At 50.3% G+C, this 18610-nt stretch overlaps 1 protein-coding gene across 5 annotated transcripts in view; it reads right to left on the reverse strand.

Moving 5' to 3' along the window:
* SCAP (SREBF chaperone) overlaps nt 1–18610 on the reverse strand; it is an 87190-nt gene that overhangs the window by 8429 nt on the left and 60151 nt on the right. For all 5 annotated transcript variants that reach the window (XM_060110147.1, XM_060110148.1, XM_060110146.1 and 2 more), the window contains exons 3-10: nt 16989–17118; nt 5747–5904; nt 4714–4934; nt 4423–4528; nt 3199–3371; nt 2675–2801; nt 1132–1244; nt 44–138 (exon numbers count right to left, since the gene is read on the reverse strand). In XM_060110147.1, coding sequence (XP_059966130.1) covers nt 44–138; nt 1132–1244; nt 2675–2801; nt 3199–3371; nt 4423–4528; nt 4714–4934; nt 5747–5904; nt 16989–17118 — 1123 coding nt within the window. The remainder of the gene's footprint in view (nt 1–43; nt 139–1131; nt 1245–2674; nt 2802–3198; nt 3372–4422; nt 4529–4713; nt 4935–5746; nt 5905–16988; nt 17119–18610) is intronic.

Genomic DNA, 18610 nt, shown 5'->3' on the forward strand with positions numbered 1-18610 from the left:
CGCTCCATGCTCACCTAAGCTACAGCCCTGGAGGGGGCCTTACCTGGATGGCAGGCACAAGGGTAAAGTAGCCAATGAGAATGATGCCCAGCTCTGTGGCCATGTTCTTCATGATGGACCAGCTCTCATTGCTTAGGCCTGCAGAGGACAACAACAGGACCATGGGGCCAGCACGTGACCACTGTCCACTACGTGTCTGCACACAACCACACGGGGAGCCTTCTGAGGCAGCCACTCCACCAAAGCGCCCCAACCCTCAGGACCTGCTGCTGTCACAGCTGCTGCAGGGAAGGAGGGTTTGGAGGGTCCAGGGGAGAGCTACAACCATCAGAGGAAGGGAGAAGCAGCGCGTGAGTTGAGCAAACCCAAGAGGGGAGCCAAGTGACCCCAAAGCTGGCACATCCAGCCTCACAGGCTGTCCTCGTCGGGTGTGCGTGGTCTGTCTGCACGTGGGAGAATGGCTCGAGGGACAGAGGAGGTCGCTGTGTTCTACCTCAGCCCCTCCCGGGCCCCAGGCTATCACACAGTCTCACGTTTAAAGCTCTGAGCGTCCAGTGGACAGCGGCCATTTCCCCTAGTCTCCTCAGAACCCTACGTCTAGTGCAGAGCCTGGCCTCTCACAGAAGCTCACAGAGGTTTGCTGAGTGAACAGCCTGCCCCCAGCCCTGCTCCCACAGATAGGGGGTGAGAAGGACAAGGAGGTGCAAGAGTTCAGACCTCCAGGCTCTTTTCTCGCTTTCGCCAGAACCCCAGATCCCCAGCTCCTGCCATGGAGGCCACGGGGGGCTTTCCTGACAGCTGTGGAGGCAGCGTCTCTGAGGTGACCAGCTTCAGGGGCCTGGGCCTCATGTGATGGAGTGAGGCAGGAGGAAAGACCAGGTGCCAGCCTGACGAAGGGTCAAACATATGAGCCCCGCAGCAGAGTCTGGTCTGCTTTCTGACTGACACATGAACCAGGACGAAGCATGGCCTGGTGACTCCACGGTTCCTCAGGGCTCATGCTAACAAGCTGCCATGGGACGCTGGAGGCCACAGCAAGGGAGGCTCCTGGGCTCCCCGTTTCCTCAGCCGGAAGACGTAGCACAGCCCCCCTCCCCTGCCCTAGTGCACCCCGCACTCCCCACCTGTTACCTTGGGCGATGCGCAGCTTCACCTCGAGGTCCACTGGGGTGGAGACCACTGACTTGGTGAGCACCAACACGTTCTCGAGCCCAATGACCACCACAAGGTAGGGGAAAATCTCACTGGGGACAGAGAGGGACAGGGTGAACCAAGCACTGAGGAGGGCCCCCGACACACAGCTGGTTCTCAACGGGCTTGGGTCCCGGGGGGCTGTGGGGTTGGCACCCTACAGTGGGGGCTGCTGAGCGACTTGCACAGCACAAGACCGACCCCCATCCCAGGAGGGCCTCTGTCTGCACGGCTCTCAGCTTTCAGGCAGGCTTCGAAGCCGTGCGGGGAGAGAGCGACCACCCCCATCTCCATCCATCCAGCACAGCGGAGAGAGGCCCCTGGGCTGCCCAGCTGCCAGAGCACAGCTCTCGGGGCCTTCCCACACCAGACTCCCACACTGGCCAGAGACCACCCAGACAAGCCATCAGGACAAAATGGAAGGGGGAGGAGACCAGCCTAAAGCCCTACTCGCCTCTGTGGAGAAGCTGTGTTTGGAGACGAGCAATTGTTTCTAAAGAAAATTCTCCTATAGCTCTCTGAGACCAGAGGCTCCCACTACCAGTAACGGTCTATGAGGGAAGTCTAGGCACAAAGAACACCAGCCGAGGCAAACGTCACTGGGGTCTCCACTGGAGAGCAGTGGAAGTGGGGGGCTCTGAGGGCACAGCAGACAGCTCTGGCGGGAGGGGGTGTTTAGCACCATCACCTTTAGGAAAGGAAGCAGTTCTGTGAGCAAGGAAGGTAACAGAAAACACAAAATCGCTGTTCCTGAGACCAGTCTGACAAGCCAAGGCAGGGCACAGACCAACTGGCAGTACTCGCTAACGGACAGGCAAGTGGGGCCCAGCAAAGCTGAGGAGACTGAAGCCCAAGGACACACCCAGGGAAGGGTTTTCAGACCAAGTTTCAGAGAGAAATGGCAGGGAAAGCAAACCGTGGAAAGGTGACAAATTAGAATGTGTTTATGTCCTATGTCTTTTAAAAAGCTCACTCTAACGTTACCTATTTTATTAGGCATTTAAATGTTTTAATAGTAAGAAAGGAAGAAATGTACCTTCTCTGTCACACCCATCTATGGCTTAAGCCATCAAGAAGCAATTTGCACGTGTATACATAATACACAAATACACACATACACCCCCATATACCCTATACATACATACAATACATACCCATATATATGCATAAACACACATATATGCATATATAAATACCTACCCCATATACACACACAGAAATATACACATGAACGTACATACATGCACATAACTATATGTGTATTATATGTAAATATAGATATACTATGTATATACATATGTATGAACACAAATCAGGTAACTTAAAGAGGAAAAAAATGTACCTCTTAAATGTCAAAATAACCATGTGAGAATATGGGGTAAGAGCAAGTGTCCAGTGCAGGGGAGGCCAAGTGCCCAGAGGTGCAAGGTCCTCCTGCCTGCGGTCCCACCCTGCCACCCAGTGGAGCCTGCTCGGAACCTACCCGCCGTTGAGGGTGGGCGTCAGGCCGAAGAGCGTGCAGAGCCCCACCGACATGAGCAGCGAGCTGAGTACTGTGACCACGGCGGCCAGCGCCAGCCCCCACTTGGACTTGACCATGTCGATCTTGCCTGGAGGGCAGAGAAGGCACATCAGGATAGCATCTCCCCAGAGCCTGGCACACACAGGCCCTTCTAAACTGAGCTCCTAGGAGGGGAGCGTGCCCTGACAGTTGAGGAAGGGAAGGCCCCGGTTTGACCAAAGAAGGTGTACACTTCCCAGTCTCAGGGGCGTAGTGTGCCCTTTGGGAACCCTTACCCAAGAAGGGACTTCTCTTGAGAAGTAAGAGGAGCCCTGGACCCACCCAAGCCCCTGAGACTCTGTGGGGGTGGTGAAGCCCCAGCTTTTGTAACCACCAAGCACGTTCTACATCTCTGCCTGGGCCACCTGCACAGGCAGGGAAGGGGGTGATCTGGAAATGCCCATATTAGCTCAGAGAAAGCCCCAGCCTCCTTGCCATGGACCTACGCGTGGAGAAGTAGATGTAGGCAAACAAGATGATGTAGGTGGTCACAAGGGGGATGAGCTCAGCGATGCCAATCTCCTCCTTGAAGTGCACGTGGACCAGGCTCTCTGCCCGAAGGCTGCAGTTGGGGCTGGGGTGCAGGAGCATCAGGCGGGCCCGCAGGCTGCCCAGAAACCTGGTCATGGAGTGGGGTGGGGTAGATGGACTGTACCTCTTGGTCCAGGGGACAAAGACAATCCCTGAAAGGAAGGTCTGTCGGGGCTTCCTTCCTCCCCCTGTGTTGGAGGGAGCTTCTCTGTGGTGTCTAACCTTCCCTCCAGTCTCCAGGGTGGGGTGGGGGTGGGGGGTTGGAAGAATTAAAAAGTTGGCAAAGGTGTCTCAGGACCTCCCCCTCAGCACCCCATTCCCAACCTATCACCCCACTCCGACTGCCAAAGGCCCAGGACAGCCGATCAGCAGCATCCTACGGGCCCTTGCTGGGAGCTATCTGCAGCGGTCTGCTGGGAAGGTTCTGAGGTCACATGGGGCTCAGTAGTAACCAGCTGGGGACCCCTGCCCTAGGCTCAAGAGAGACCCCTGGAGGCACCAGGACACTGAATGTGCCAGCCCTGCCTTCGTCCCTTATTCTTTTTTTAAATTTTTTTGGCCATGCAGTGCAGAATGCAGGATCTTAGTTCCCCGACCAGGGATCAAACCCACGCCACCCCCGCCCCTGGAATTGGGAGTGCGGAGTCTTAACCACTGGACCGCCAGGGAAGTCCCAGAGTCCCTTATTCTATTTTTTTTTTTCATCGCCCCGTATTCTTTTTTTTTTTTTTTTTTGCGATATGCGGGCCTCTCACTGCCGTGGCCTCTCCCGTTGCGGAGCACAGGCTCCGGATGCGCAGGCCCAGCGGCCATGGCTCACGGGCCCAGCCGCTCCGCGGCATATGGGATCCTCCCAGATCGGGGCACGAACCCGTATCCCCTGCATCGGCAGGCGGACTCTCAACCACTGCGCCACCAGGGAGGCCCCGCCCCGTATTCTTAACCAGCTGTCAGGTCATCCCACTCAAGTGTCAGCAGACAGCACCCTTCAGCCTAAGGGATATAAACATTTCTATAGGAGGCCTGAGAACTCCAAGTTCCCAGGGGGCATTCTGGACACTTTAACCAGAACAAGGACTAGTCAAAGCCTCCTGTCATTCCACAGCCCCGTCAGGAGCCCTGAGCGTTGATGGCCTTACTTGGCATCATAGTGCTGGAAGACCAGGGTGATGGTATACGAGACCAGCCTCTTCCTGGTGTAAAGGCTCACTCCGCTGTACTTTCCAGGGACACCGAACAGCAAGTCTGCAGACAGAACACAGCAGGTGCTGACAAAGGAACGGCAGCTACTGTAGAGACACCAGGACCCCTCTCCACCCCCATCTTTGGAAACTAGGGGTAACCCCTGATCTGCTAGAGCAGCCATCAAAGAGGACATGGTGACCAACAGGCCCTCTGGCGGGTTCTCAAGGAACCTGCCCTGGGGGTACCTTTGAGCGTGGCTGAGGTCTGCAGGGTTTTAGGTTCGTGCTGATGGATGGTTCCGATGATGTCAGGATCAGCATGGAAGTGTTCCCGGTCATTCTGCCAGAAGTTCCCAGGGGACAGCAGCAGGCATCCATGCTCAGGGAGGAGGTTCCGGAGCTTCCTGAGGCCTGGCAGCAGGTCGGTCACCTGCAGGCATACCTCCTCCAGGCTCCTGGTCCCGGAGCTGTGCGGGAGACAGGACGAGGCACCTGCTGTGTCTGCCAGCACAGGATAGGCCCACTGCGCTTACGAGGTCTCCGTCATCAGGCTCCCAGATGCCTGGTATCTCAAAGAGCCTGAGGACCAGGGCAGCAGGAGAAGTTCTTCCAGGTGGTCAACAACCAAACCATGTGGCTGTCTGACCTTCAAAGTGCATGTGGACCCCAAAAGCCCATCACCTCCGAGGAGAAGCAAGATCTGGGAGTGTGCACAGCCCCACTCACTAGAATACCTTGGCCAGTTCAGCAGGCAGAGGGGATAGGGTGAAAATCAAGGGCTTTGTCTTGTTCACCAAAATGCCTGTCAAAGCCCTCAGCTGACTAAAACCCAGCAGTGAGGCGGCTTACAAAGACAGCACACTCCAGAGAATCACTGGTGGGCTGGGATTTCAGAAGTGTACCCCCAGGGACAGCTTGCTTCTTGTCAGAATGGCCACCACCATTAGATTCACATCTCACAACCCCTAGGCAGTGGGCCCTCTGGGTCACGAGCCAAACAGACCTCAGCTTGTCACAGGGTTGGCCCAGTGGATACCTAGTCTGTCTGAGACCTGGCGACGAAGCTCAGGGCTCTACCTGTGCCATCTGCACAGGTCCAAGGGGAACACAGCCACGGTGTACCCACAAGCGTGCTGAGAAAAGCAGTGAGCCCACCCACCTCTTTCTCACTTGTTCACCTTCCACAGAGCTGGCTGGCTCAATGGACTTACACTGAGGGCTGCTCCCTCCCTTCGATACAGAGCTGGATCAGGGAGGCTGCGGTCCCAGGGAGGGATACCTGTCTCTCAGCACATGGTTCCGGATCTCCTCCACCAGCTGGAATGCCCGGGACAGAGGTGAGCGGAACACATCTACTGCCAGGAGGTTCTTGTGCCAGGGAGATACTGAAGACTTCACAAATATCTGTTGGATATAAGCCACCGGGGCACCCACGTACTGCAGAAGAAATGGGGGAGGGTTAGAGAAAGGTCAGCTCAGCACAAGAGGGAGAAACATGGCCTGTACTCAGGAAGGATTTACTGAGCACCTACTACGGGCAAAGCAATGAGGGGCCAACAGGACAGGCCTTCAAAAATGAAGATGTCCAAAGGGACTTCTTACCACTTAATGGACCACTTTCCTACACATTTTCCAATAGAATAGGGGTTGCCAAACTATGGCCACAGGCCATAAATTGAGCCTGGCACCTGTTTTTCTAAATAAAGTTTTCCTGGAACACAGACATACCCACCCCTTCTGCACTGTTCCGCTTTCATGCGACAAAGAGAGGTGAGTGTTCACGACAGATGGCATGACCCACAAAACCTAAACAAAACCTGTACTATCTAGCCCTTGATGCAAAATGCCTGCTGACCCTGCAATAGGCCATAAGCTCCCCAAAGGGTGTAGCCTATCTTGCCGATCCTGGTTTGGCCACTTGCAGGTCGCTGGTTTTTGAAGCTCAATAGACCCAGTTCTAAATCTCTACTCTCCAACTGTATGGCCTTGGAAATGTTTTTGACTTCTCTGGATTTCAATTTCCTCAGTGAAAGGGAGATAATGACATTCACCCTGCAGCATCACTACGATTTGCACACAAGCACGCGCACACGCACACATAAACAGCACATGCGGAGACTTAAGTGCCGATGGAAACACTAGCAATAACCCGTGTGGCACATCGTCTCACTGACCCCCAAAACAGTCCTATGAGAAGCAAAGTGACTCGCTAGGGTTTCAGGACTCAAGAAGGATGGTGTGAGGATTCAAACCCAGGTCTCCTCGTTGAACACCACACTTTTCTCACTAGAACCTGCCATCTATCCTTAAAGAGCTAATATGCACTTAAGTGACAAAAGTGACACACGTCATAGGCGAGGAGTGGCTTCCAGCGACGGACGTGTCAAGGAGCGCCCCCAAAACAAGGTACTGGACTAGCTGCAGCGAAGCTGTGGCTGGAGAGGAGCTGACTGGAGGCGGGGAAGGGTTGGTGGAAGAGGGGCAGTGAGGGCCTCTGAGGAGCAGCCTGGACAGCACAGAGGGGTCCTGGCGGGTAATAATGGAAATCACAGTAAAAATGAGAGGTGGCCAGGATGACCCCTGGCTGAGCCGTCTGGATTTTAACCAGTTGACAAACAAAAGCCCCTGACTATCTCTGAGAGGGAGGGGCAACCCACCCAGAGACAGGGACTGTGCGCCCACAGGCGTGAGGCACTGTCAAGAGCAGGCTGGAGGAGCCGAGGGACGAGGGGACTGTCCTGAAGCCCGTGCCGCAATCAGGAACTCTGAAGGGCAGGTGTGTAGATGAAAGGCAGGCCACCTAGCCACCCAGTGATGCCGTACTCCAGGCTGTGGCACGAGCTAGGGTTAAGATGCTGAGCACACACAGCAAGTTAACATCTCCTGGGCCCCTGAGCCCCTGGGCGCAAAGGAACAACCCCAGGTATCCATCTGAGCCTTTGTGAAGTGTGTATTTATGAAAGGCTCTGGGGACAGAAGTCCTCACCCACTTAGTCTTCTGCAGCAGACTCAGCCCACTAGAAGCTGCCAGGAGGTAGAGAGGTACCTAGACAGAACTGACTGCCACAGGTCCTGACCCAAACAGCAGCTCATCAACTCAACACACCACACAGGCCTGAGTATGGACGGAGCTGCCCAGAGACCCACAGCTCTACAAGGAGAGCGATACCCAGGGGATCATCCTCAAACTCTGTGAAGGACACAGCGCATCACCCAGGTAGAGCTGGCACCGTGGAGCCTCCAGATCCAGGTCTGTTCCCACTGGGCACAAGGCTGTGACTCCGCACGTACCATCTCCTCTGCCCACGGCCCTCGTCACACACTCCACCCCCACCCTTAGGCCCACTGAGCCTGTGCAACTGAACCTTTGGTTTCCAGGCAGGACAGCTCCTTGGCCCTCCAGTCCAAATCCAGCCCCCTTCCCACCCAGGACCATCCAGGCCACCATTTCAACAAAGTAACAATGAACATACTTCAGAACCAGAGCTCTCATTCTGGGCTCTAGGGATGGCTCCAGGAGTTCTATGAGCACCCTGCTTAACTCATATTTCTTCTGAAAAGTGTATCTATTATTATCACTGTCATCATTTTTAGGGGAGAAGATCCATGGTTTTCATCAGATTTTCATAAGAATATGTAACCCCTATGCCCCAGACACCTCTTTTTCCTTTGACCTTCCACCAGCCCCGGGTAAAATCCACTGCTCATTTGTTTTCACTCCTCAGCTGGTAAGCCTTACCAGACAAAAACCACGTAGAAGAGAGCCTATGGCACAGCCACGCTCTCCGGCCTTGGCTGGACCTCCCTCTGCTGGCCGGCTCTTATTCACCTCCCAGATTTCCAACTGAACTTTCCAAGCAGCTATTCCACATCTGTCCAGTTCTTTTCAAGATCTTGAGTTAGTCATTTAATATGACTGTATCAAACTCATTGTCCAATACATGTACCCTCAAACTCCCTCTTCTGGGCATCAAAATTTTCTTATGGTGGTTTATTTACAGGCATGAGCCTAACTCTTGTCATTCACTATCTTAGTTTGGGTTCCCCCAGCAGCAGGCCCTTAGACAAGTAGTTTCCTTGGGAGGTGGAGGAAACACAGGGAGGGGAGTAGGTACAGGAGCAGGGAAGGGAAGGCAGCCCACAAAGTGTGTGCTACTGAGCAAGCACCCTCTGTGGATAACTGGATTTAGCTGAGTTATCCCACATAAAGGAAGACAGCTGAGGTTACAAACCAACTCCTATAGTTATTGGTTGAGGGCTGCTCCTAGGGGGTGCGAATTCTCCAGCACCTCAGGCCTTCTGTACCAGAGATCCTTTGACAAATGAGATGCGGATACTGGTGGCTGGAAAGCAGGCAGGCACGAAAATGGTAGCAGGAGATGTGGGCAGGGCCTACCACTCACTGTGCTGGGCCCTATCATAATCCCTACTTGATACTCAAGTAAGAAACAGACATGGAAACACGAGACAACACGAGGTATCCTAAGTGGGTGATGGAGAAAGCGTAAGGGCCAGTGGAGTACAGATGCCCCTGGGTACAGAGCGAGGAGTGCTCACTAGATGGAGGCTTCTAACATGGCCCCAGTAATCCCCACCTCCTGGCACTCATGCCCAAGTATAATCCCCCTTGAGAGTGGGCTGGACCTAGTGACTTGCTTCTGACAAACAGAATAAAGCAAAAGTGATGAGCTCTTATTTCTGAGATTAGGTTGCAAAAGTCTATGACCCTTAAGGCCATTATGCTAAGTGAAATAAACCAGGCACGAAAAGACAAATACCATATGATTCCACTTATATGAGGTACCTAAAGTTGTCAAATTCATAGTGTCAGAAAGCAGAATGGTGGTTACCAGGGGCTGGGAAAGGGGGAATGCGGAGTTACTGTTTAATGGGTGCAGAGTTTCTGTTTTACAAGACGAAGAGTTATGAAGATGGATGGTGATAATGGCTGTACAATAACGTGAATGTATTTAATACCACTGAACTGCACACTTGAAAATGGTTAAGAGAGGGAATTCCCTGATGGTCCTGTGGTTAGGACTCAGCGCTTTCACTGCTGGGGCCTGGGTTCAATCTCTGGTCGGGGAACTAAGATCCCACAAGCCACATGGCACAGCCAAAAAAACAAAAAAAAACAAAACAAAAAACCAAAAAAACAGTTAAGAGAGTAAATTTTATGTTGTGTGTATTTTGCCACAATTTTTTTTTAATGGAAGGAAAAGCAGACGAGTCCTCCTCTGCCCCCCTCCTTTAGAGCCACCACTCTGATGAAGTCAGCCATATCATGAGTTGCTCCAGAAAGGTCCATGTGTCAAGGAACTGAGGGGCTTTCAGCCAACACCCAATGAGGGACAAGAGTCCCTCAGTTCAACAGCCTGCAAGAAACCTGCTTCCAGCTCACTCTCTGAGTGAGCTTGGAAGCAGATTCTCTCCAGTCAGGCTTTGAGATAACTGCAGCCTTGGCTGACACCTTGATTGTAGTTTGTAAGAGACCCTGAGCTAGAGGACCCAGATAAGAAAACCAAGTCTCAGAGAGATAAATAGGATATGCCCAAGGACACACAGCTGATAGGCAGCAGACCAGGATTACAGCCCAGGGCCGCCTAATTCCCAAGCTGGTATATTCTACCTGCCTGGGTAGTTCTGAACTATGTGAGTTCCCATGGAGAACAGGACATAGATGGAAAGGCCCAGCACAAGCAGTGCAGGAGGGGAGCTGAGGTCCTGAGGACCTGTGGGGTCCCTGACCAGGGCTCCTTGGAAACCTTGCATTCAGGCTCAGGCTACCACCAAACACTGCAGTGCTGGGCCGGAAGCCCAGCCACCTCTGTGGACACGGCAGGTAGGTCTTGGTGTGAGGTTCAGGTTTCCACGGTGACCTGGTCTAGGGGAGCCAGGCCAGTGCAGGACACCTCAAGTTTGCTGTTTTAAACACAATCCTTCCTTCACATTTAGAGAAAGCAAGCTAGAGCTCCAGGTATTTCACCTTTACACTGACACACCCAGGGGCTCCCTTTACAACACCATACAGAGGACTCCCATTACTCAGCTCTTCTGGAAAACAGGGCTCCGGCTCCTTGTTCTCCAGCCCTGGATAGGCGAGGGGGTGGGGGTGTGGTGGGAAGGACAGGCTCAGGGGACACGCCAGGGTTAAATTCTAGCTCCACCCCTGGCTGTGTGCCTTGGACAAGGGTCTCTACACTCTCCAAGCCTCAGTCCCTTACTTACTGAGGGAAACGGGAATAAACTCTCAGACCTCAGCAGATCACTGTGAGGACCAAACAAAAGAAACCATTTAGTAAGGTGTCTGGCCAAATACATGTTAGTGATATCTAGTTGTATCATTATGTCTTAAAACTCTTAAAATTGGTTTGGAATCCCTTTAAAATCAATCTCTCCTCCCCTTTCTTGTCCCCTCACCCTCCCTCCTAGGCATGGTCAACTCAGTCTCCAAGTTTCTCTAAGTTCAATTAGATTGACCTTCTTACCACCACTTTCATCATGTCACTGCCTCTAAGGGAATGGCTTTCTACTGCCCAGAGAATTCATTTAAACTCCAGAGCCCAAGATTTAACTTGGTCCCACCTAACTTATCACCTATCAAGCTCCAAGAAAAATGCCTCACTTCAGACTCTCTGTCTCCTAAATAAGCCACGCTTATTCAACAAATCATTCAAAAAAAAAAAACTTTCTTAAGCATATATTATGTGCAAAAGGTTGGACAAATTTGAATGAAACATGACTGCAACTAGGTCACACTACAGTCCACAAGGAGAAACAGAGCACACATCTGCAAGACAGCGGGGGAAGGCTTCCTGGAGAGCGTGATGTGAACTAAGGAGTAAAAGATAAGGAGTGCATGCCCGGTGCACTCAGAGGGCAGTGCAAGCATGTGAACCTCTGTTCTTCTGCCCTCTGCTCCGACCAGATCTAATCAATGACAATGACAGCCAGAAACATTTATCGAATGCAAATGATGGGCCAGGCACTGACCTAACTTTTGCATTCTTTCACTTAATCCTATGACAAATGTATAATGCAGGTATAATTATTATCCCCACTTTACGAATGTGGAAACTAAGGTACACAGGTGTTACATAACCTACCCAAGGTCACATGCCTGTGAAATGGAAAGTCTTCACCTTTCTGCTTTGCTCTGGTCTTCCTCTGGTAAAAACGTCCCTCCTTCCAGAGGGAACTGTCCTCCCCTACCCACAAGACAACTGATCAGTGACTCCAACACAGGGCAGACCTAACTCAGAGCACAAGGACCCAGTAGAGTTGATTAGAGTCCTTTCTGGAGGACACAGAAAAGCCCAACTGCAGGGTGCAGACACCACCCCACTGTGGGGGAACACTTCAGCAAAAGGGGAGAAAGAGGACTATATACTATATAGAAAGAGATACCTCCGGCATACAGAAAGAATTACAGTTCAATAAAACGAAATCCAAACAGCTCAGTTCAAAACGGGCAGAACACTGAAACACTTCACAAAGGAAGGTATGCAAATACAATAAGCACTTGACAGTAGTCATCTGGAAAATGCAAATTAAAAACACATCTAGATTGTTCCATACTTCTATTAGAAAGGCTTAAAGAAAACCCAAACAAACCTGACAGTACCAAGAACTTTACAGCACAAAGACTGAACTTTAATGTATGGAATTTAAAAAATAATTTAGGAGGCTGACAGATGTGAAAAGAATGACACTTTACCTCTGTGGTGTTCCTTCCCAAAACCCATAACCCCAGTCTAATCTAGAGAAAAATAAGCAAATCTCACTTGAGGAACACTCCTCAAAACTGCCCAGATCGGGACTTCCCTGGTGGTCCAGTGGCTGAGAATCTGCCTTCCAATGCAGGGGACATGGGTTTGAGCCCTGGTTGGGGAACTAAGATCCCACATGCTGCAGGGCTACTGAGCTTGCGTGCCTCAACTAAAGGGCCTGCGGGACTTCCCTGGTAGCACAGTGGTTAAGAATCCGCCTGCCAATGCAGGGGACACAGGTTCGAGCCCTGGTCTGGGAAGATCCCACATGCCGCGGAGCAACTAAGCCCATGCGCCACATCTACTGAGCCTGCACTCTAGAGCCCGTGAGCCATAACTACTGAGCCAGCACCACAACTACTGAAGCCCATGTGCCACAACTACTAAGCCCACGTGCCACAACTACTGAAGCCCGTGCACCTACAACCCGTGCTCCACGACAAGAGAAGACACCTCAATGAGAAGCCCATGCACCGCAATGAAGAGTAGCCCCCCACTCACCACAACGAGAGAAAGCCCTCACACAGCAACGAAGACCCAACACAGCCAAAAAATAATAAAATTTTAAAATAAGTAAATAAATAAAGAGCCTGCGTGCCACGAACTACAGAGCCCACATGCTCTGGAGCCCAAGTGCCACAACTAGAAAGAGAAAACCCGCACACCACAACCAGAGAGAAGCCCACACAACGCAACAACAACAAAAAGATCCTGCGTGCCACAATGAAGACCTGACACAGCCAAAAATAAAAATTAATTAATTAATTTAATATAATATAAAATAAAACATTTATTTACAAAAAAACCTGTCCAGGTCATTAAGAACAAGGAAAGTCTGAGAAACTATCACTAAGGAAAAGTAAGGAAACCAGATTTCCTTAGCTTGTACCTATGTCCTTTTTCTCTCCCAAGATCCCATCCAAGATACCATGTTATATTTAGTTGTCCTGTCTCTTGAGGCTTCTCTTGGCTGTGACAGTTTCTCAGACTTTTTTTTGGCTGCATTGGGTGTTTGTTGTTGCACACGGGCTTTCTCTACTTGCAGCGAGTGGGGGTTACTCTTCGCTGTACACAGGCACCTCATTGCAGTGGCTTCTCTTGCTGTGGAGCACAGGCTCTAGGTGCACAGGCTTCAGTAGTTGCAGCATGTGGGCTCAGTAGTTGTGGTTCTTGGGCTCTACAGCACAGGCTCAGTAGTTGTGGCGCATGGACTTATTTGCTCTGCTGCATGTGGGATCTTCCTGGACCAGGGCTAGAACCCGTGTCCCCTGCATTGGCAGGCAGATTCTTAACCACTGCACCACTAGGGAAGTGTTCAGACTCTTTTTTTGATGACTTTGACAGTCTTGAGGAGCGCTAGTCAGGACCTGTGTAGACCATCCCTCAACCGGGACTCGTCTGAAGTTTTTCTCATGATTAGACTGGATTTATGGGGTTTGGGGAGGAAGACCACAGAGGTAAAGCACCCTTCTTGTCACACATCAAGGGTACGTATCATCAACCTGACTTATCACTGTTGATGTTGACCCTCATCACCTTGCTCAGGTTCTCCACTGTAAAGAGACGCTTTTCTCCTCTCTCCACACGGTACTCTTTGGAAGAAAGCCACTATGCACAGTCCACAATTAAGGAAGAGGGATTATATTCCACCTCCCTGAGGGCAGAGTAGCTACCTATATATATATATTTTTTTTAATACAATGATTACTTTTTACTGCATTTTAAAAAATTAATTTATTCTATTTTATTTATTTTTGGCTGCATTGGGTCTTTGTTGCTGCGCACGGGCTTTCTCTAGTTGCGGCGAGCGGGGCTTACTCTTCGTTATGGTGCACAGGCTTCTCATTATGGTGGCTTCTCTTGCTGCGGAGCACAGGCTCTAGGCGTACGGGCTCAGTAGTTGTGGATCATGAGCTCTAGAGCGCAGGCTCAGTAGTTGTGGCGTACGGGCTTAGCTGCTCCACGGCATGTGGGATCTTCCTGGACCAGGGCTCGAACCTGTGTCCCCTGCATTGGCAGGCGGATTCTTAACCACTGCACCACTGGGGAAGCCCAGCTACACAAATTTAGAATTTTTGCCCAGATTTGTCTATTTTCCTTCGCTGATTTATTCAATCATATGGACTCAGATATTTATTTTACACTGTGGGTTATAATCCAATACTACTTTACTTATTTTGTTGCAAAATGTATTTTATTTTCCAGCATTGGCCATTTGGAGCTCTTTCAGTTGGCTCCTGTTTCCCTTTGACATATGCTGAATTTATTTTAAACTGATATCTTTGTCTTCTCCTCCCAAGCACACTAGATCTCCTCCAGAGCAGTGAGGCTCAAGATCATTCTGCCAGGCACACTGCACATGTGCAATAAACATGTGCTGAATAAAGGAATGAACAGAGGAATGAAGGACATTTTGGTTCCTTGGTGTGAGCAGTAGACGCCCAGTGCCCGAGCGTCCTAATTTTCCTTGGGAAACCATCCTCTCTCAACCCCAGCCTGGTGATGAAGACAATCAGGTGATGAAGTCAGTCAACAAAGCACCTCCCTCGGCCACAGGGTTTGGGGTGGGGACAGGCAGGTAACCCCATTCAGAGCCAAGTGGGCACCCTCTCATCCTCCACTGGATTGGATATTGCAAGAACATGGGACTGAATCTGCTGCAGCCACTGTTAGGGAGACAACAGTGAGCGATCCAGACAGGGCAGAGCTGAAAGGTGGACTCCTTCTGAGGCCTAAACCATGCTGCCCTTGAGTAAGCCCTGCCTGTGGCTGTGAGTTATATGACTCAAAAAATGCCCTTTTCACTTACTCTGGTTTGGGTTGTGTTTCCTGTTCCTTATAATTAAAGCAACCCTTAGAATTCCTATAGTGTTGACCTTTATTTTTATGACGAACAGTCAATGGAGGTGAGATAACTGACCACTGAGCTGCATGACACCAGGTGACTGCACCAGGGCCTGGGTCTCCTTCTCAACCTTTCAGGGGCTGGGGAACCCAATCAGAAAGAGAAAAAAGGGACAATCTTCTAATTCCTGAACCCTCAAGTTATTTTGTACACCTGCTTACTATCACCATCCCAGGCCAAAGACGGAACACTAAGGAAGTTTAAAGGGCTCACAAACAGGGCCTCCCTGGTGGCGCAGGTGGTTGAGAGTCCGCCTGCCGATGCAGGGGATACGGGTTCGTGCCCCGGTCTGGGAGGATCCCATGTGCCGCGGAGCGGCTGGGCCCGTGAGCCATGGCCGCTGAGCCTGCGCGTCCGGAGCCTGCGCGTCCGGAGCCTGTGCTCCGCAGCGGGGGAGGCCACAACAGTGAGAGGCCCGCATACCGCAAAAAAAAAAAAAAAAAAAAAAAAAGGCTCACAAACAAGTAAACCCCTAACAGCTGGACCATGAAACATCTATTCTGTACCATCCGGTCCACTGAACTCTACTAGTCACAAAACATTCACAAACACAGACAACCCTGTTGTGACTGGGAACCATCAGCTCCATTATGTGGTAAAACTGCATGAGGTTAATGGAGGTAAAAGGCTTGATCCGGTAAGGTTCCATAGTGAGCCAAGGGTCAAGCTGAGACATGAAGCAACAGAACTGGTTTCTGCCACATCTGACCTTCATGGGCAGAGTACCATTGAGCCTGGATTGTGTACTTCCTCTTGACACCATGCGTAGTTGTAACACATACCTATCTTACCAGATATATCTCTATTTCAGCAACATTAGAGCACAGTTTATAACAAGTTACCTGGCTGCTATATTACCCAAAAAGGAAATGGGAAGGAATGTGTAATCACTGTCAGAGAGAAGGTAGGAGAGGAAAAGCTCTGTGCCCTGAGCTTGGTTTTGTTCCTCAACAACAGACTCAGCAAGCCCAGCACCAATCCATGGGACCAGAGCACAATACATGAGGGAAGAACACTTCATCCATACCTGGCAGGTAAAAGTTTTAGAGACGAACTAATCACTCTTAGAAGATTTCCAAATAATGAGTCCAGAGTTCTGGTGGGTTAAGTCCTGCACCTCAGACGCTCAACTGGAAAGATTGTTTCTTCCTTGTTTACGTTAGTGCTCAGCTCAGAGACAGTCAGCTGAGAACAGTATGATTCAAGAAGAAGCAGTGGGCTTCAGGTCAGGAGATCTGGAGTTCTAATCCAGTGTTGACCCCATGAAAACTAAATTTAAACTGAGGTACATCATCACTCTGGGCCCCAGCTTCCTTAATTGCAAAAGAGATAAACAAAACCTGCATGTTTTACCTGACTGGATTGTGAGGATAAAACAGGACCTAGCAGATTTGAAAAAGTTAGGTGCACACTGCAAATATTAAATGGTGTTGGGACTCTGATGATAAAACATTCTCTAGGGATGCTCAGTGGTTCCCGTAACGACCTTGCGCAAGAAGGAGATGGCCAGTTTGCCAGGGCACTGCCTGGCACCTGTGCATGGTGTGTGAGCAGCCTACATATGAACCCAGACCCAGCTGTCCACAGCTACGGCAACCACAATCCCCAGCTTTTCTCGGACAGACACACTTCTTTCTATGTAGTTTGGTGTTTCCTTTCAAAACAGGAGTGTATAACTAGATATATTAAATGTATAACTGAATATTTTCTGTGCCTTTATAAAGCTATTCAAGTATATGTATTCACACATCAGAAGCTGACCACCCTCACTCGCTCACAGAACCCCTGCCTCGGCCAGTCTGCACCCAAGGCCCAGGGCTCTCCTCAGCGATACACTGAGCACCTACCCACTCTGGCTGCTCATTAGGCTCTTCTGGCTTGTGGTCAGAGGCCACAGGCGGGGGCGAGTAATCCTTCACAGGAGTGGTGAATTCCACGGGTCCTGTTCCTGGCAAGGGGAGTTTCAGCAGTGGGTAGCTGGGATGAACAAAAAGGAGAGAAGAGTTAGGACACGATGGCAGGTAGAAGCTGTGCTGAGGTAACAGTGACGCAGGAACCACTGCAGTTGCACTAAATTCTCCATGCTAGGAGAACTGTACAAATGTACAAAATATTAGTCATAAAACTTCAGAGCTAGGAGAAAACTCAGAAGCCTCTAGATCAGAATTTTTCAAACTCCCTTTTAGTCACAGGAAGCCCAATGCATAAACTACTTTATGAAGTAGTTTACTGGTTGAATATTTTTGGAGATGTAATAAAGGCCAGATGCTACACAAACTTCTGGTCAAATTACACATAAGTAAGACAACAAGAAAAAACTGGGGAGGGACTTCCCTGGTGGTCCAGTGGTTAAGGCTCCGTGCTTCCACTGCAGGGGGCATGGGTTCGATCCCTGGTTGGGAAGTTCTACATGCTGCGTGGTACAGCCAAAGGAAAAAAAAAAAACTGGGGAAACAAAAATCCAGAAGGATCCTGATTCAGACTGCTGAGCAAATTGCTCCAATTTAAAGGGACAGACCATGGAAACTGTGCAAAACACATTGAGGGTGTGGTTTACACTAGATCAGGCTGAACAGAAGTCAATGGACCTACCACACGCAAAGGAAAAAGCTTGGCCTAACATCAAAAAGTTGGCAAATGGATGTGCTTTTGTTTCAGGTTTCACTTCTTTTAAAACTTTTTCTTCAGGACTTCCTTGGTGGTCCAGTGGTTAAGACTCCACGCTTCCACTGCAGGGGTGGCAGTTTTGATCCCTGGTCGGGGAAGTTCCGCATGTGGCGCGGTGCGGAAAAAAAAAAAATTGTACTACATAAAAGTTAATTCTCAGTTTTAAATAAAACTGAGAATTAACTTTTATGTAGTACAATGCACAAATCTTAAGTATAGGGACTTCCCTGGTGGTGCAGTGGTTAAGAATCCGCATGCCAATGCAGGCGACATAGGTTCGAGCCCTGGTCCGGGAAGATCCCTCATGCCACATAGCAACTAAGCCCATGCACCACAACTACTGAGCCTGTGCTCTAGAGCCTGTGAGCCACAACTACTGAGCCCACATGCCGCAACTACTGAAGCCTGCATGCTTAGAACCCATGCTCTGCAACGAGAAGCCACCACAATGGGAAGCCCGCGCACTGCAATGAAGAGTAGCCCCCGCTCTCTGCAACTAGAGAAAAGCCCGCATGCAGCAACAAAGACCCAACGCAGCCAAAAATAAAATATAAATAAATTTAAAAAAAATCTTAAGTATATAGTGCAATGAATTTTTACATATGCCTACACCTGTGTAACCACTACCTAGATCAAGCTATAAAATATCTCCAGAACCTCAGAAGGTGGCCTTGTGCCCTGGCCCAGTGAAGAGTATCCACTACCATAAACCGCTATTAGAATTCCTATCACCATAAATTAGTTTTGCCTGTTTCTGATGGCATATAACTGAAATCATCCATTCCACTGTGTATTCTTTTGT

The sequence above is a fragment of the Mesoplodon densirostris genome, chromosome 10 (genome assembly GCF_025265405.1).
Source record: "Mesoplodon densirostris isolate mMesDen1 chromosome 10, mMesDen1 primary haplotype, whole genome shotgun sequence".
Classification (NCBI taxonomy): Eukaryota; Metazoa; Chordata; class Mammalia; order Artiodactyla; family Ziphiidae; genus Mesoplodon; species Mesoplodon densirostris.